The sequence below is a fragment of the Vulpes vulpes genome, chromosome 5 (genome assembly GCF_048418805.1).
Source record: "Vulpes vulpes isolate BD-2025 chromosome 5, VulVul3, whole genome shotgun sequence".
Taxonomy (NCBI): Eukaryota; Metazoa; Chordata; class Mammalia; order Carnivora; family Canidae; genus Vulpes; species Vulpes vulpes.
Window position 1 is genome coordinate 110,995,270 of NC_132784.1, and position 19,086 is coordinate 111,014,355.

Genomic DNA, 19,086 nt, shown 5'->3' on the forward strand with positions numbered 1-19,086 from the left:
CTTTTATAAGCCTAAAATGACATCCACATAGAAGCAGGACCTAGCTGTGCACCGACGAGAACAGTTACCAAGGGTTCCCCTCTCCATACTCTCCCCAGGTAAACTGCTGAGTGAGCCTCACTGCCAGGATTACAGCTCTATGTACCATGTTTGGCCCACAGACAGACCACAAAAAGTGACATATGTTTTCATCTGCATCCCCTCCTGGGCGCCCAGGTCACTGTTGGCCATGGAGCAAGGGCTTAACAAATGTCCATGAATGGACTGGAGACGAATCATGACCATATTGCCCTGCGGGGAGAGAAGGGGCGTCAGAGCAGGCACACAAGAGCCAATAAATAACTGAGATTTCATTTTCCTTGTCAAGAAGAAAAGCATGTGAGAACATTACCAGAAGGGTTTAAACATGTGCCAGGGAACGTGTAGATTAAAAACACAACAAAACAAAAAACAAGGAAAGGAAACCACTGGTGTTTAGAGAGGTTAAAATACTTCCCCATGGTTACAGCTAGGAAGTGACAGTGTTGCCACCAGTTGTCGTAATGGTTCGTGGGGATAACACTTTCGAATTCTAAGTTTCAAGTTATTTATGGCTTTCATCAAGCAGACTAACTATGGGCACACTGAACCATCATTAACGTTTGCATTGGGCGCATGCTTGTGGCAAATTAGTGCTGCAGGGGGTGCGCCATCGGACAGGTGCAATGGGAAAAATTCTCCACGATTGACAAACTCTACCTTTAGGCAGTGGGTGCATTGTTGCCACGGAAGACATTCAACAAGTAAATAGGTAAGAGTAGAGTAAAGAGAGAGAACACTTACAATCGAGATGGTCACTTCCTGGACCAGTTGGCATTTACCCTGGGCATTATAAAACACACAGTTAATCATCTCTACAAATGTTTATTTTCCTTTCATATGAACTGACTTCCTCCCCCTCCCCCTACACCCACCCACACATGGAGACTCAGTGCCCACTCTCTGTGGTCAGCGATGACCTTGCAAACCAGGGCACTTACTGGCCATTTAGATCTGCATCTATCTTGTTTCCAAAGAAGTCAAACTTAATGAGGGCTGGCAAATTCTGAGAATCAGGACAGGATGAACCTCTGTTACCTCCTAGGCTGGTAATCAGAACACTGGGCTCTATGCTGTGGGCCATGCGTCCCGCTCATCTGTGTCCTTGAATCAATTTGGACTAATTTAACCCCCAGGCGGGCTCTGCATACGTCCTTTTCAGGAATTTAATATTGGCTGTGATGTACTGCTGCTATTAATCATTAGTCTGGTTCTAACAAGAGCATTTGGGACAAATTGGATCTGGTAGCGTGCTTAAGCTTGGTGCACCTGCTTATGCCATTTCTTCTTCCTGTGGTCCTCTCCACCAACCAGAGGAAAAGAGGGGGAAGGAAGGTGATTTCATTTTATGAGAGTCTTTAGAAAATCAGAAAGAGATTCAGTGAGTGAGCCAGGCCTTCCCCTTTCTGTTTCTTTTGTACAATTATCTAATGTCCTGCTATTTCTGTCAACAATCAATAGAGCCTTGGTGGGTGTCTATTATATGCAGAACATTGAAACCGGTGTAGTGAAGAAATTAAGATGTGTAAGCCTTACTACTAAGAATGTAGGTATAAAATAATGTATACATAGGAAGAATTGTCCGTATGAGGTAATAAAGGAGAGCCAAAAAGGACTTAATGACCTCTAGAAAACAGGTCTCTTTCTGGTTAGACATAAAATGAGGCAAAAAATATAGGGATGTACTTGTGATCCCTTCTTCATGTCATCTCTCTAACCAGAAGAACACAGGGGGAGGGAAGGTAGTTAATCCACTTATTAAAAACAAATTTCTGAAAAAATTAAAAAAATAAAAATAAAAATAAAAATAAATTTCCAAGGAATTAGTGTGGAGCTCTTGATCAACGGCACCAGTGTTTCTAGCTAGGGAAATAGAAACCACGTGAGATTATTTCACCGAGTTTGTTACCCTCACTTTTGGCATGTTTAGTCTTCAAATAGTAAAAACATAAAGCCTTATGGAAAATCAAATAATTAAGGCTGAAAATCTGTACATGTTCTGCACTGAAGAACATAGAAGTGAAGGCAACATTCACAGCACTTTAGCCAAAAAATCTACTGCCACCTTGGACTCTTTTAGTTATGTAAATAAAGTTTATTAAAATTATGTAAATAATTTTTTATTTATGTAAATAAAGTGAAGCTGTATCCAAGCCTGGACAGCACAATGAAAAGTGGAATTAGTAATTGTCTTATCAACCTCAGCTGCTAATCTGAAAGCTTAAAACTCCAAGATATATATTTTTTTAAAAAAGATAGAAGTAGGAATGTTTCTGGACTGTCTGAACAGTAGAATAAAAAAAGAAGTGAAGCGCTAAGGAAATTCCAATTTAAGGAAAACACCTTCATTGGCCTTAATATTCTAATACACACCTTGTTAGCTTCTTTTCACTTGACAGGAGGAACTCACATCACAATGCCAAGAGTGAGAGCAGGTGAGCCCCAGGAGAGCACAGTCAGCCATTTTTCCCAGACAACAGCCGCCTGCCTTGACACAATCCTTCTGTGAGAGAAGAACTGGCTGCTATAACTGCAGGGTTTCTGCATATATAAATGTTAAAATAAAAACAGCCTAAGGGGGGCTTTTGTGTTGGCTATTACCTTCTCCCTCTGAGTCAGCATCTAGAGAATTTATGTGCAACCTTCTTATTCACGAAGTATAACCACTTTTCTTCTCATAAAGAGAACATGTTTTAAAAATCATTATCCTATCCTAACTGGGGGAGGAAAAAATGCAACCAGATTTTTTAAAATGTAGACATAGCATGATCACATTCCCACCGTGAGGCAGCATCCCACCTTCCATCATCCACCAGCCTTAATGATGGCAGTGGGATGTGGATGCAGAATCGAATGCCTTTTGCTGATTGAATTGGGTGGCTAACATGGAGCCCCGGTGAGGCAGAGAATTTGAGTTCAATCCCTACAATGGGGCAACTGGATTTCATTCAGTCACATTCAGGGGAAAAAAGACCACAGTTGGCAATACTGTCACGGGATATACAAAAATGTCAAGACACAGCTTCATGACAAATAGATTATATTTTTAAACAGCGATAGACCTAAAAAGTTTGTTCAAAAGGAGAGGAAAATGCATAGTATTGATGTGTGAAAGCAAACCCAGCCCACCGAATCTGATTGCAGGAAAGAAAATAACTCAAACCCCCTCATCGTGAGGATGGGTCATTGGTTGTAGCGTTTCTAAGAAAAGCAGGTCTGAGACATTGTCAGTGCATGTGGCTAATTCCCTTCTCATGGCTGTTGCCTTTTTTTTTTTTTTCTTAATTCTTGATGTAGACCCTCGCTGGATGAGGCCCTGCAGTGGCGTGACTCCCTGGACAAGCTCCTGCAGAACAACTGTAAGTTGGAATTGTCTTCTGGTCAGGGAAGGGACAGAGGCCAAAACTCGCCCTTGTATTGCCTTTGTCCTTCTCCAATTTTGACATGGCTTCAATTTTTCAAAGTGGCCTTAACAAGGGAAGGATGCAGGATGCCTGGGTGGCTCAGCGGTTGAGTGCCTGCCTTCCCCTCAGGTTGTGATCCTGGGGTCCTGGGATCGAGTCCTGTATCAGGTTCCCTGCAGGGAGCCTGCTTCTCCCGCTGCCTGTGTCTCTGCCTCTCTCTCTGGGTCTCTCATGAATAAATAAATATAACCTAAAAAAAAAAAAAAAAAAAAAAGGAAGGATGACAAAGGAGTGTGGTTATCCAGCTCACAAGAAGGAGGTCTACTGCGCATTAAGAAACTGTGGAAATAAAATGTCCTGAGGACTGGTGACTGCAGGTTAATTTCCCATCTGCCCTGCTTCCTCGTGTGAGCAGAGCAAGCAGCCTGACCTGTGTGCTTCTTCAGGTTTTCATCAGTGAGAGAGAGAGATACTCCCTTTTCCAGCTTAGCCTCACGGTGGTGTGGCAAGGATTGGCTAGAGCGGCATGCGGGTCACTGGGTGAAGAATCACAGGTTGGGCACTATGTCCCCGTTCAAGCTGCTGGTAACTGCTTTTGTGGCCCAATGTGGGGTGTTCTCTCCATCAGCCTTGTTTCCTCCTCTGGTGTTTGCTTTTTATGTCTTCATTCAAGACACCACCAAAATGCCAGCAAGAACCGTTTCCAAGCTAATTCCAGCCCACCTGGGGACTCCTTGCTTTTCCCCTAATGCAAATCCTTGCTGATTCCCAAGGTCTGCGATATCGAGTTCAAGGTTCCAAGGTTTACCAGTCTCCACAATAAGCAGATGGGTGGTCTGCAGTCCAACTGAAGTGCTCTCCCCTCCCGATGCAACTTCTACATGCAATCCCTTTGGCTGGAATACTTTGTATTCATGTCTCTACCTGTTGAAATTCTTCCTCTCTTCTAAAATTGAATCCAAATACTAAATGCTTAGTCTTCCTTGGCCATCCAGAATGATCTCCCTCTGAGCTTTCACAGCAACTTGTCTGAAATTCTTTTCTCCTGCTTAATACTTATTCCATGTACTTTTTCATTGGCGGCTCCCTCCTGTGATAGATTATAAACTCAGTGACAGTCAGGATCTGAATAATTTCCCAATAAGAAGTATACAATTATGGGGAGGATAAATAGTTGAATAGTTCATCTTAAAAATATGATTTCATTTCAGACACCCTACCCATATTTCTCCACCTTTACTGCAAGAATGGCATATGAAATGTTAGATGCTTTGCAAAAATGAGGATTTAAAAAATATTTCTCACAGGAGCATCATGATCAATAGGCACAGAGTAAATAACAAAGAATATACGTTGAATTGTATATGAAATTTTTTTATGTCTTGTTTTTGGTAGGGAAGCTTCTGTTTACGAGATAGAATCATTATCTTGTATTTGGACAGTCAAACCTCAACTCTGTAACTTTCTTAATCATATCCAATTTTGATTCTCTTTTTATTTCTTGTGATAAACAGAATACCCTGCCCTGACACATATAAAGTGTTGACTTAATGGGTGAATGAATTAACTCAATTTGCTTCCTGGACCCAGAAATCGCATGAAGTCAACCAAGAGAAAATTTTTTATGTTTCTATGTTTATCAATTGACTTTATTTCTTACCTTACACAATAGTTTTGGGGCCAGTTGCAACCTGACAGATGATATATTGATACATTGTGAGTGCTAAGTATCCTGGGTGCAGGTATTTATTGCTGTGGTCAAGAACCCTGAGAATTAGCAGAACTATTTTCATGTTTGCAAAACCATTAAGGAGAAGGATATATATTTATGTGCCCATATGCAATCCTTTTCAGTCATGCTAATCCTTTGGGCCACACATTTATAAGTTTCAGGTGTTTAGGGGACAGGGAGCTATTGGCATAAGAAAGATAAGGGTAGAAGTTAAGCCAGAGGCAGTTATTACCACTTTAGCATTTGTTGAGGAACTGGAGTCTTCCAGGTTGCAAACAGATGATTACCATGTTGTGAGCTTGATGCCTGAGATTCTCACAGTAATGTTTTCTACTTCTCAGTTCAGAAAATATAAATTCATGTGTGTGTGTACATATATATCTACATATAATATTCACATTTCTCTTAATTATATATATTTAAAATTACATATGCATATATATGTGTTACATAGTGTGTATCTGTGTACACATGTGTGTGTCCATATACTAATTTTTAAAGATTTATTTATTTATTTTAGAGAGAGAGAGAGTGTGTGTGTGTGTGTCCATATAATCTTCAATTCTACATAATTATCCTCCTAGGTAACTAACATTTTTAAGACTTGGGTGATTGATATCTCCAAATGATATGTGGGAAAGCATTTGATAATCACTCAGGTCAAAATTCTTCCTTTGAAAGGGTATCTCTCTATACTCAAACTAGCTTAAGTGAAAAAGAGGGGTTCTGGTATGAAAAGAGAGACCTCCTGAAACAAAGGAGAGCCACGTCCTAGGGCAGGGCCTGCCATTAGTAAATAAGACAGACTCTCTCTAAGTCTAGTCCTCAACTCTTAGTATCCTTCTGTCTCTCTCTTCCTCTTTATTTCCCATCTCCCCCTCTGCCCCTGCTTCACTCTTGACTCCCCTTCGTGCTCTGTGCCTCTCTCTGGTCACGTTGTCTTCGCTCTCTGCTTCCCTCTCTGGCTAGCTATCCCCGGAGAAGGACTAATGGAATGACTGGCACACTCAATAATTCTACCCTGGCACCACTGACCTGAAGAAACAATATTTGACCCATTCTTCCAGATGCCAACTATTATGCCTCATGAATAAATTTAAGCCAAACTTGAGCAACTCAGTTCTCATGAGATGTTTTTATTTGAATCTGTTAAAACTAATGATCCAAGACCAGAAATATCTCGCATTACCTGTGATTGATGCAAAATAGGTAACGAAGGAAGAAAGGTACATTTGAGAAATCTATGCATTTGAAACTCCACAATCTCCTCTTGCATGACTGATCGGATAAACTAAACCATTTAACCTTGAGGAGTATAGCACCTTTGTTGACTTACAAAGAGTATTTGTCATTCTGTTCCACTAATGTAGGGTACTGACTCACAATTGATATAGTTCCCAAGCATTCCTGAATTTAACCACATTTTTCTTGAGTGGAAATTAAATCAATTGGTACTTAACCTCTTAAAAATAAGACCATTAAGGCGCTATTCAATCTTTTCCAGCTAACAAGGTTTCTCTTACCTTTCCTCATTTAAAAAATAATTTTTAATCCTCCAATGTATTTGATTGTGTTTTGAAAGTATGTCGATTTCTTACACATTTTATGTTCAACTCTGTAGGTGACGCCATCTGTATTCATCAGGTCCATGGGACAAATAACCAGTGTGTTGTTCATTAAACACAAAAATAGATCGCATATGGGAGCTTAAATATGAAATTTCTCCCCGTGACTGTCTTTAAGAGCAGAGGAGGAATGAAACACAATCTAATAGCAGCAAAGTTTTTATGTGAATTCTTTTTTTCCCCAGGATCTCCAGAAGGTCAGAACATTTCCTGAGACACCCTTGAGATTTGGACTCTTCCATGGGGAATAGAGTAGCCTGGATCTAGCGCTCTCTCTCTCTCTCTCTCTCTCCTGTCTTTGTATTCACCTTCTGTTTCTCACTCTTTGGTTTCCAATATTATCCCCTCTTTTCTGGCTGTTCTATGTCTTCATCTTACTCACTGGCAGCCACAAATTTCTTTAAAGCAATAGTGATAATGATATCAAGAATAATAAACAAGAGCTTCCATGTATTATTCACCACATACTAAGCACTGTCCAAAGCACTTTGTATATATTGGTTTATTTAATGTGTGTAATACATTGAGGACTTGGGTACCATAACATTCTCTATTTTTCAGAAAAGCAAACTGAGGTTAGGTAACTTGATTATGAAATAAAACATTAGAGTAGTAGCAGAAAATTTATTTTTCTTCTAAGTTTGTGTTCTTCAGTTCTGTGACTTGGGAGCAAATGCTTCCCTTAATGGGTCTTATATAGTTCAGCACAAATCTATGAAATGTTAAGCACAGGGGCATCTGCGTGGCTCAGATGGTTAAGTGGCCGACTCTTGCTTTCAGCTCAGGTCACGATCTCAGGGTCATATGATTGAGTCCTGTGTTGGGCTCTGTGCTCAGTGCAGAGCCTGGTTGAGATTCTCTCTCCCCTGCCCTTTACCCCCATCCTCCCACTCTCACTCGCTCTCTCTTTCTAAAAAAAAAAAAAAAAAAAAAAGTGTTGGGCACAGATTTAGATAGGAAGTGGATGTGAAAGAGAGGCAAAAACCAATGAAACTCAAACCTTGAACTCAATGAATTGACAGCCTCCTGGAGAAGACCATTATGTAAGCGACAGTCACAACAAAAGAACAAAGAGAGCTCTTCCCTCATCATAATAAAAATTTTCAAGAGCAAGTGGTATACCTCCCATGTGAGGCAACACTTGAGTTGGGTTTTAGATAGTGATAAAGATCAATTTTAAATTGGGCATGAATAATAATGATAAAAGCCAATACTTACTGAGTGTGCTATCCTGTTCAACACCAGGTAGGAGCTTTCCACGGATTACTGAATCCTTACAACAACCTTATCGAGTGGGTTTTATGATTATATCCATTCAGTAGATGAGGCAGCAGAGGCTCACAGAGGGTGGATAACTTGCCCCAGCCACCGTAGTAATGTGGCTTGCTAGCATCCACCCACGCAGCCTGGACTCCAGAGCCCATGCTCTGAACCAGTAAGCTAATACAGTGGCACCTATCAGGTATCTGTTCATTAAATTTCACTATTTTTCATCTAGGACAAGAAATTTATTCTAATCTTGTTTTCAAAATTTTTATTACACCAAACTGACTTGGCTTTATCTGACACTCTTTTTATTTTCAAGGGAAAATATAAGTGGCTTCATTTTCTTCTTTGGGAGGGCTGCTACGCCATTTTGCTCGGATGTCAAAAGTGACACCATTCATTAGGGCCAGCTCTGGGACTATAATGTGGCTCACAAGCCAGACTGCTGCCACAAGACCAGAGATCAGGTGGGCTTCCTCTGCTTCCTAGGTAGTGGACACCTGAAGAGGTATATTGAGAAGTATTCTGAGGCTCTGTGCAGGCTCAGCTGGGAAGACTGTGGCGATTTACAGGGATGCACACTGGGAGCTCCACTGGGGTGTAGAGTGGGCTGGCAGTGGTGTGGGCCATAGAAGACATGTGTATTCTTTGCAGAATAGAGACATTCCTCCTGGAGTCTATTTGGCTCTAACCCAAGAGGACTTCCTCAGGGGTTATGGGAATTGAACAGAGAGTGTTGAGGAATGGACCAATAGACACTCAGAGGCTAAAGAGAGAAGGTATCTGGAGACTGTCTTGAGGATCCTACTAAGGGACCATCCAGAGAATTCTCAAAAGCCAGTTGAGAGAAAGAAGAGATGCTTGAAGCATCTCCTAGACTAATAGAGTATAAAGCCATTTTATGAGTCTCCAAAGTGTATGCATTTTTAAAAAGCCTTGAAATCATACTGTAGAATTCAATGAGAATGATAAAGCCAGTACCCAGGAAATGGACTTACTTCACTGGAAAGTTATTTTCCAATCTCACCGTCAAGATGCCTGGTAAATGTTAACACTGTTCTGGAGTCCAAGCGTGTGTCCTCAGGTCATAAAAAACAATGCTTGGGAGGACTGGGGTTTTATCTCTACCTTTAGATGTGGAATGGGTGATTCAGAGTGCCTGATAGGTTGTGGGGAGATGGGCCAGATGAGAGTAAATTGGCCACAGGCTTATTCTGTGAAGTTATAGCTTCCTCTACAGTCTTGCGTGGGCGCTCATAAGACTTCATGTCTGCTATCATTTCCCAGCAGCTAGAAAATGCCTGGGAATCTTTCCATTTCAACAGAGACTATCTGACACCTCTTGTTTAAGAAACAATGAAAACTTGAACCGTGACAGAGAGATCTAGACCTTCTTTCAGCATATATGCTGACTCCTGTGTCACTAAATTATAACAAATGGTGCTAGAAATATAGAAAAAAGAAAAATATATATATATGAGCAGGGATAGAGGGAAAACAAGCCGGGGGAGAGGCAGAGGAAGAGGCAGAAGCAGACTCCTCGCTGAGCAGGGAGCCCAACATGGGGCTTGACCCCAGGACCCCAGGATCATGACCTGAGCTGAAGGCAGATGCTTAACCAATTGAGCCACCCAGGCACCCCATGTAAACATATTTTAAAATAATCTAAAGTCTATTCTACATGAGCAACAGCACACTGAAAACACAATCACCATAATTGTAATTATATTAAATTGAATATGTTTTAAAAACCAATTTATGATTGATGGGCATAGGGATGACTCAGCATGTGGTAACTTCATTGGATCCCTTCTCACCCATCCTCAGGTCTCAAACTGAATGTCCCTTTCACATGGAGCCTCCTCTATACTTCAAACGAAGTTAAGACCCTTCTGTTACCCTGTGGCCATCTTTCATATGGTTTTTCCTTTGTCGTGTCAATGGTATTTGTGTCTCTTCATTTTCTTTCTACTTCACCCAGAATCTACAAACTCCATTAGGGCAGGAACCATGATGACTTTACTTACCATAGGGACTTATCATAATGCCTGGAACAGAACATCTGCTCACAAATCATCTGTAGGAAAATTAAAAAAAAAAAAAAAAGGATCATAAGTAGTTTGCACATGATGATCAACATTGGTATTACACGACCAAACCAAGTTGCAAATTTTTTTTTCTTTTTGGTAATTGATAAGTATCTAAAATGCTATAAGTGTTTGTAGTATTCCCTGATGCTGTATACAGATAACCCTTATCACCAAATACAGGCTGCCTGGATTTGAATCCCAGCTCTGCCACTCAGCAGCTGGTTCATTAAGAGCAAGTTACTGACTTCTAACTCTTCGTAAAAGAGGACATTAATAGCACCCACCTCAGGTCCGTAATGTGAGTAAATGAGTTAACGCTTGTAAGGTTCTTATGTGACAGAAATACCCAGTAAATGAACCTAGGCTATAAAGTAGGATATAGTGTTAGTAAACTAGCAAGCACATTTATAATAAATATGTAATATATTTTTGATGAATTTATAATGCATGTATGTATACAGGTAGTGCATATGTATTTATCCATCCAACCGACCTTCTCCCTAACTAGATGGACTTGCCAGCTTCAAAAGTTTCCTGAAGTCTGAGTTCAGTGAGGAAAACCTTGAGTTCTGGCTTGCCTGTGAGGACTACAAGAAGATCAAGTCCCCTGCCAAGATGGCTGAGAAGGCAAAGAAAATTTATGAAGAATTCATCCAAACAGAGGCTCCCAAAGAGGTAGGTCTTGATGGGAAGGTGGGTTAAGTTTGGCCACTGTTCTCTGAGCTGGGCATCGGAGAGGATGGGAACCTTGCTCCTGGCGCATCGTAAGCAGTCAGCAAATTTCTGTGAGGTGAATGGATGTGGACATCCTAATCCTGGGCCTTCCTCCATGTGTGACCTCAGTTGGGTCCCAGATTAAAGTTCTCCCATCCTCAGTCCCCTTCGCCGTAAACATCTCACGTGCATATATGTGTGTATACCTAGAGCGTGTTTAAAACTACAGCTGTTATGACTCTAAAAATTCTCCAAGTCTTGTATGTTGACCTAAAATTTACCAGTTTACGTTGATGCGCAGAGGATTGAGCCATATAACACACTTGTGCAGGCAAGTAGCAATCTAAAGTTTCTTTCTCCGAATAGTCACCTCAGCCTTTTCTCAGCAGGAACTGGTGGAGAAAATACAGTGGTAAGAATTGGAGCTAAAATCTTGAAAAGAGAAATGGCCACGCATTGTTCAAATGTGCAGATAATGTGTATACTGCAAATTGTCATTTAACCATATCTAAAATTCATCAATAATGCTTTCCTGGCTAAGTCAACAGATGAATATTTATCAGAATGATTCATTAGAGGAGGCCTATGCATATAAAAGTAATAGACAAATAGCAGTTATTAGTTGCTGGATACAATGTGTTAGAGAGTGGTAAAGACATCCCTTCTTTTATTTTTTTTAAAGACTTGTTTGAGAGAGAGAGAAAGAGAGAGCAAGGGGAGGGGCAGAGGGAGAGGGAGAGAGAACAGCAACCAGGCTCCCCACCGAGCGTGGGGCCCGACGCAGGACCCCTCATGACCCTGAGATCACGACCTGAGCCAAAACCAAGAGTCGGACACTCAACCAACTGAGCCACTCAGGTGCCCCCAAGACATCCCTTATTTTAAACATGAAGGTTAGGAAAGAGCCTCATACTTCTTTGATACTCAACCGTTCTGAGTAGAATTGCCTTCCTAGCTCAGTATATACTCAGTGTAAGAGGACGAAGCATTGCTTTAGTGTAGCAGCAAGAGTAGCAGATTGGAAACAGAGAAATACACAGTATGGCCTGTCCCTCCGGAGTGTTAGTGGGCATGTAAGTTGACCTCACTGGGCTCAGAGTCTCCACATGCAGAGGCCGGCCCTGGACATTAGCTCTGAGGCTGCTCTGTATCCTCTTCCACCACACCTGCAGAAAGCACTCCAGCCCTTCTCACCATGGTCTCAACTCCTCCATCCTGGACCTTGGAGCACAGCTCACGCCCCCTGTCCAGACCATTCTGGCCTGGCACTCCCCAGTCAAGCTTTAGTCCTTGATTCTGCCTCCAGCCACACCAACGTCCTCTGAGCTCAGATAGCTTTTCTCCATACCAAGGACGTCTAGCAGCTCCGGAGAGACCGGAGACATTTTCCAGGGTTCCAATTCAGAACCACAGGCTGATTTGGATTCTGTTCCCTTCTCTTTTACAGACAGAGAACTTAAGAGTCCTTAAAGCATATATGAGATGATAAAATGGGTGATTTCTCTCAAATCAAACTCAGGCACGCCTGTGCAGGCTGTAGACTGCACAATTCCAGGGGGGACCATTCACATGGACTCTAATATGAATGACGTTTCCGAGACGCGTGCAATGTGTCAGCACTGCACTCAGGGCATAAAAGTCACAGTGCCTTCCAACACTGCGGCCTGCTGGTTAAAAGCTACATTGCCAGGTTTCTGAATCTTCTCTCTACCACTTATGACCTTGAGCAAATCACTTAACATTCTGCTCCTTGATTGCAAGATGTAGAGGTCAGTATCTGCCTCAGAGCTGTGAGGTTAGATGGGTTCACCAGCACAGAGCCTGTAAAAGTAACATCCCCAGCAAGGAGCCTGCACAGACGAAGCACCAATAAACATGAGCTGCTATTCTTATTGGTCTTCTGTCAAAAGCACTGTTTCATGGTTTGTTTCAGGAAAGACCAAGTTTCCTACCTCTTCTAGAACCATGCACAAGGTCTTGAGTCCCAGGCAGGACTCCTTTTCCCTCTTCACTCTCTCCATCAGGCAGGAAACCAAATGCTGGGGAAGGAAGGATGAGGGACTAGGCATTAGGACACCAGGATCCAAATTCTGAGCCTTTGATGCAAATACACATCTTAGGTCTGTGGCCTTGAGAAAGCCACTGCAGCTTGATATATATATTCATAGGGCCATCGTGAGGATTAGGTGCCATATGCACGTATTAGCTGCCAGTGGAGGGTCTGACACCTGGCAGGTGTCTAACACTGATTGGATCCTAATGTGACTCATGCATGTATTGGAGCTTCACTTGCCTTACCCCATTGCCCATGAAACAGAAGTGATGTTTCTTACTTTTTATGACCCTCTGCCCCTCAAGTGTTTTATTGGTGACAAATTCCATTCCCCCTCCCCACCCCTCATCAAATCCTGCAACCTGAGCTGACTCAAGACCCTATTTCCTGGCCCACAGGTGAATATCGATCACTTCACAAAGGACATCACCATGAAGAGCCTGGTGGAACCTTCCCTGAGCAGCTTTGATGTGGCCCAGAAGAGAATCTATGCCCTGATGGAAAAAGATTCACTGCCTCGCTTTGTGCGCTCTGAGTTTTATCAGGAATTAATCAAGTAGTAATTCAGTCGAGCTATGAGAATCACCCTGTGAGTTTTTCCTCCTTAATAACCCTGCATTTTCTAGCAACCTGCGTATCTTCCCATAACAGCTTCTTTCAAAGATCCCCAAACAAGGAAAATCCCAGGGAGTGTTGCTTACTCTTTTTGTGCACTTTGTTTTGGATGTTTATTGTCTGAATGTCTTCTTTTCCCAGTTTCTTCTTCCTGTCTGATCCTTAATTAAGTTCTCCTCAGTGTGTTCTTTTCAAAGCTAATCAGAATCACAGAAAAACTCTGCTGAAGGCAAGGAAGTATAAGACAAGAATATGGTATCATTGAATGTGGGTCCATATGGTTTAGGTAATGAATCTCCACCTAAACTGATCTGAAAAGAATGTAGATGTAAAAAGACCAATTTCACGTGAGATTAACTGATCTCATTTGCTGTTGTAATTCTGACCCAGAGGCAATGACCCCTCCATTTCTGACCTTGGTTAGTAAAAGGTGAAATGAATTTTATGAGGCAGCCACTATTTGATTTGTTTAAAGCACATACATTATTTAAAACATCAGTCTTCCATTTAGAGCATCTTTGTGTTGGCTGGAGATCACTAACAAGAGATATAACCATGAATACGTTGTGTTTATACAAAATCAATCTGAACACAATCCGTATTGATTCTTTCCTTTTACCTCTCTCATACCCCCCTACCCAGTTTACCAAATTCTGTATTAAATCAATGACCCGACAGTGGAGTATTTAATAAATGTATATATGCCTCTAGCATGTAGTCCCAATGTTTCCATTTCCAAATTATTTTAAGTCCATGTGAGTATAAAATTCCAGAATTTTCAACTCCAATCATGTAAAATAAAACAGATGCTGTCCAGCACAGTGTCTCTTACCTCAATATCAGGAGAGCTATACACTAAAATGGAAAATTTTTGTCAAGCCTAAAATGGTTAATTACCCTATGATGCCATCTGTTTGTTTAGGAAATGATGATTACCTTTAAAATACCAAATTATCTTTAGAAAAGTTAATTTGACTACATGTAGAGGTTTCCTAAGTGAGACAGAGTTTCAAAGGACCCTGCATTTTGCAAAATGATGTGATTTTTTTTTTAGCAACCCCATCTTGCCTCCCTATTTTGCTCCCTGTATTAGTGGATTATATTTACCCTCAAGGTGCACATTTATATCCTAATGTGACTCGCACGCAGCTGACTGATAAGCCGTGGTATTTTTTTTTTAGTAGTTTTGAACTTTTAATTCTATCTTTCATTATCATAAGTCTTGCTAGATTTTTTTTTCTTATCTTTAGGAGACTTGATTATGTAGTGATTTACACAATTTAGTTGTAAGGCGATCAAGCTAAACGCATAACAAGATGAGGCTAAACAAGATGAGGCTATTGAGTTAATTTGGAAAGAATTTATGAAAGGATTAATAAAATTCTGAAACATTTAAGGAGAAGATTGCATTGTTTAGTCTTGTATTTCCTCCTTGTATATTCCTTTTTCCTCCACACACTCCTCGTTTTCCATGTTCGTGGCTCATGTATTCAGTGGTTTCCTAACAATATTGAAAGTGAAGCAACCATGCTACTGTATTCTTTAGGCAAACACTGGTTGTGTTGGTTGGCTCATCTCCAGGTTTGCTATTTTGAAAGATAGGCTGCCCTTCTGAATACTCACTATTTCACATTTGGAGAGTGGGTTGGAGTGAGTGAGTCCACTGCAACAGTTGCCAGTGTGGTAAGAGTCCATTCATAGTTGTAAATATTGCTCACTTCGGAGAAACTTGTCATTAAGCAGTTGACAGCTAGGCCAGGTCAACACTGAGAGCATTGAGAAGTCCTTACCACGTGCACTTGTGTAGGAGTGACACGCAACTCAGAGCAAAACTTCCTGACACCACCTTGCCCAGCATCTGTTTCCAGGGCCTAAATCAGTATAAAATCTCCAGCCCTATACTTTCTCATGCAGCTAGAAATATTAAGAACCCAAGCATCTAGGTGAGTTATTGTTCTTGAACATGAAAACATTTTCAAGCAAAATGTTAATTTAATTGAAAATTCAAAATCTTTCATTCACGTTGTCTGAAAGAGCCAAATGTTTGAAAATGCTCAGAGAATTTGCTAGATGTTACAGAGCTCACCCAGATGGTTGACGTCACACAGACCCAGATCAACTGTATTCATGAACTGATTGCACACCCTATGGCAGTGGGTAGGACTTGTCAGTGGAGGCTAAGGAGGGCCTTCCCCTTTTCAGAGGCTGAACTCAGGAAGCAAAGGGCAGAAAAGCACCACCACAAGGGCAGTGCAGTGAAGGAAAAAAAAAAAAGAATGAATGCTTTCCAGCCAAACGATGGCGTGTAATATATATTTATGTATCTGTATATGTGATTTTAAATTTAAAGTAATATACACACACATCAGAAACTATTCTAACGCATGAATTGATAAAATAAAAGGAATACAAGTATCACAACCCAAAATGAGAAAGCAAACATATGAAAACTGCCCTTAAAAAGTTCTTTCAAATCTTTTTAAAGTGTTCTTAAACTTAGGAAAAGGAAACACACACACACACACACACACACACACAACAGTGTTACTAGAAGTTTCCATGGTAACAAAAAGAAAGTAACATTCTTTTAATTCTGGGAAATTAGAAAAATGGGGATGATCTTTCCAGAAACAAAGAAATGTGTAACATCTCTTTACCACTCCCTTTCCCTTCCCACCTCCCTCCCCACTTTCTCTAGAGTAAATCCCTGGGAAAGCAAGAAACTTAATGCAAGAGTCCTGTGGTGCTTTCATTTTCCTCCCTTGTGGAGGACGACGAACTACAGTCGCAAGTGATCTGGGATGTAGAGAGGTAGCAGAGCCAGACTGTGGTCAATGGAAAGAGAAGTAAAGGCTTCTCACTCTTGAAAGAAACCTAGATTAGGCCAGGGAATGGCCCACGACCTAAAATTTTCTGCCTGGGTTTGATACAGTTTGGGGTTGGCGTCAGATTAGGATCCAAATTGGACCAGTGAAGAGGTAGACTGTTGATTCTAGAGGAAATTAAGGAGCTCTGTTTATCTACTAAAGCAGTGCTTGCTCACATGAACAACTCCCTCTCTCTCTCTCTCTCTCTCTCCTTCTCCCAGACAGACCTTCTGAGATGGAAAACTGAGGCATTTCAGTCCCTTTGATTTCACATCAGTAGCATCCAATGTATAGAAACATTTTGCTCCCCATGCCCTGTGAACTCCAATTCTCTATTGTATAAATTATACTATCAGTAGATTTCAGTTTTTAGTGCATAATGAGAAAAACTTGGTGAAAGAAATTGCTTTTATTTCTACCCTCTACAAATCCATGGATTTGCTTGATTGGTGGGTTCTCTATCCAGACTTCTATTCTAGTGGGATGGGGTTATTAATTGCCTCCCAAAGAATAAGAGCTGTTCAGAAGTTTCAGTAAAAACTGACTATCAGCAAATCAGTGGATACACTCATAAGCATCCCCTGCCAGGACTTTGTCAAATTATCTATCTCAATCACAGATTTGATCATGAACATTATTTAAAAGGCTATCTGTGTCATAGCAGCCGATTCTCCCTATTTCCTGGGACTTCAGCAAGTTTGGGAGATAAAGGCTCAGGAGTTAAAAGGGAAGAGAGGAGGGAAGGGTAGTGGTGAAGAGGGAGTGCCCAGACCTATGAAGTTAATCCATTTACTAGGAAACATTTAAGAACAGCTCCCTTTAGCTGAAAATCAAACCACTTCTCACTGTCATCACTACGGTTTGCAAACAAGACATGCCTTGATCACAATGCAGCTAGATGAGAAACTTCATCTTCAAATCCTAGAGAGTCTTGATTAGAAGAAAGAACAGATGTAGAGATCTGCTTTCCCCACTTGGCTCACTTGTGCTGGAGAGAAGAGAATGGAGAACTGAGTTTCTAACACCCAAACGTCTAAACCCAAGAGCCAGGGAACTCTATGTAGGTTCTGGACGTGAGGTCTTCACGCATCTCGGTCTATCCTGACTGACTTGTCATTAGGCCTCTAAGGTTTTCTGGTCTCCATTCTACTGGACGAGTATGTAGGTAACACTTGTTTGGGAGGAGGCTCTTCCGTTAACAATTTAGCAACTGCCACCTGTGTTAAACATATTTTCACCCAAATAGGGCATGTGGCGACCAGAGCAATGGATAGTCAAGGAAAGGCTTTCCCCAGTATCAGTGAACCCTCATGGAACTGAAAAGATCAACTCTTCCAACTGAGGAGATATTTGCAGCTTTGAATGGAAACTCAGAGAAGAGAGTGAAAGGGGAAAAAGTCTTGGGAATGTTATCCTCACCTCACAGTTTAATAATAATAATCTTCTTATTTTTCTAGTAGAGAAGCTACACATCAAACTTATTCAAATCCAGTTTAAGAAGCCTCTTGCAAGTTACTTGTTTTCTCACCTGAGGTACTTTCCCTCCCAACCTCACATCTATACCCCCCTTTCTTTCTTCCCCCCTGCAAGAGGAAACATTTAAGATAACTGAGTCTAATCACAATTATGTAACAATGGATACATTAAGAGCATTTAACTTCCTAAGAAAATGTGTAAGCTAAGTTGTAGGCAAAACAGGGGGAAATGCTGAGAAGTTTTCCAATGGAGGGAAATAATCCAGATCATTTCTTCTAAAAGTTCCTTATATGTCATACAGTAGCAGGTTTTGGGAAGACCAAAAAATTTTTATAAATGCCAGAACTCGCATCTTTGGGAGACACGTCCCAGAGACAGGAGAAGAAATGAAAGGCTGAAAATCCATCTGTCAGCATTTATCCCATAAGTTTTTCATTTAGAAACAATTGTTTATCTTCTGATTTTGTAGTCAGTATGTTGTGTACTATGTGACTTATACTTCTTGATAAATAATGCACCAAACATGTATCATGTAACCACGATCACCTATATTGTATTAAATATATATCTGTATAACAACCTCTGTGAATCCTTCTTGACTCCCGAACATGCTTGATATGAAACTATTCCTTAAGACAGGCTTTCGGGGGGAGGGGCACCTGGGTGGTTCAGTGATTGAGCATCTGCCTTCGGCTCAGGGTGTGACCCCAGGGTCCTGGGATCGAGTCCTGCATTGGGCTCCCCGCAGGGAGCCTGCTTCTCCCTCTGCCTGTGTCTCTTCCTCTATCTGTGTGTCTCTCATGAATAAATAAATAAACTCTTAAAAAAAAGATAGGCTTTTTTGTTCACTAGGTGAGCTCTTGATCAATTAGGATGATCCTTATCCTAATAAGCATCAATATAGCCTGACAGCAAAACTCATAAAGGGAGCAGCAAGGTACCCTAGACTCCTACGCTCTGTTGACTACTTTCCTTTGATTGGAACGGCAACTTATTGATGTGGCTGTTCACTGTTAGAACTAAACACATTATATCATTTGGATCCTGCAATAGTCAGTGAGTATAGTCATTCCTTTGCCCCTTGCAGTGGTGAAAGAGCTGAAATCCTGGTGCCATCGTAAGCAGCTCAATTCTATGACCTTAGATTTGGTGCTCAGATAGTTTAG

At 41.1% G+C, this 19,086-nt stretch overlaps 1 protein-coding gene across 2 annotated transcripts in view; it reads left to right on the forward strand.

Moving 5' to 3' along the window:
* The window catches only part of RGS5 (regulator of G protein signaling 5), a 47,658-nt gene extending 29,159 nt beyond the window's left edge, over window positions 1-18,499 (forward strand). The window contains exons 3-6 of one of the 2 annotated variants that reach the window (XM_025991271.2): window positions 3,376-3,437; window positions 10,704-10,870; window positions 13,361-13,551; window positions 16,666-18,499. In XM_025991271.2, the coding sequence (XP_025847056.1) occupies window positions 3,376-3,437; window positions 10,704-10,870; window positions 13,361-13,522 (391 nt within the window). In that variant the 3' untranslated portion in view covers window positions 13,523-13,551; window positions 16,666-18,499. Of the gene's footprint in view, window positions 1-3,375; window positions 3,438-10,703; window positions 10,871-13,360 lie in introns of both variants that reach the window. The other variant, XM_025991270.2, reaches the window with a different exon arrangement.
* Window positions 18,500-19,086: the final 587 nt, after the last annotated feature.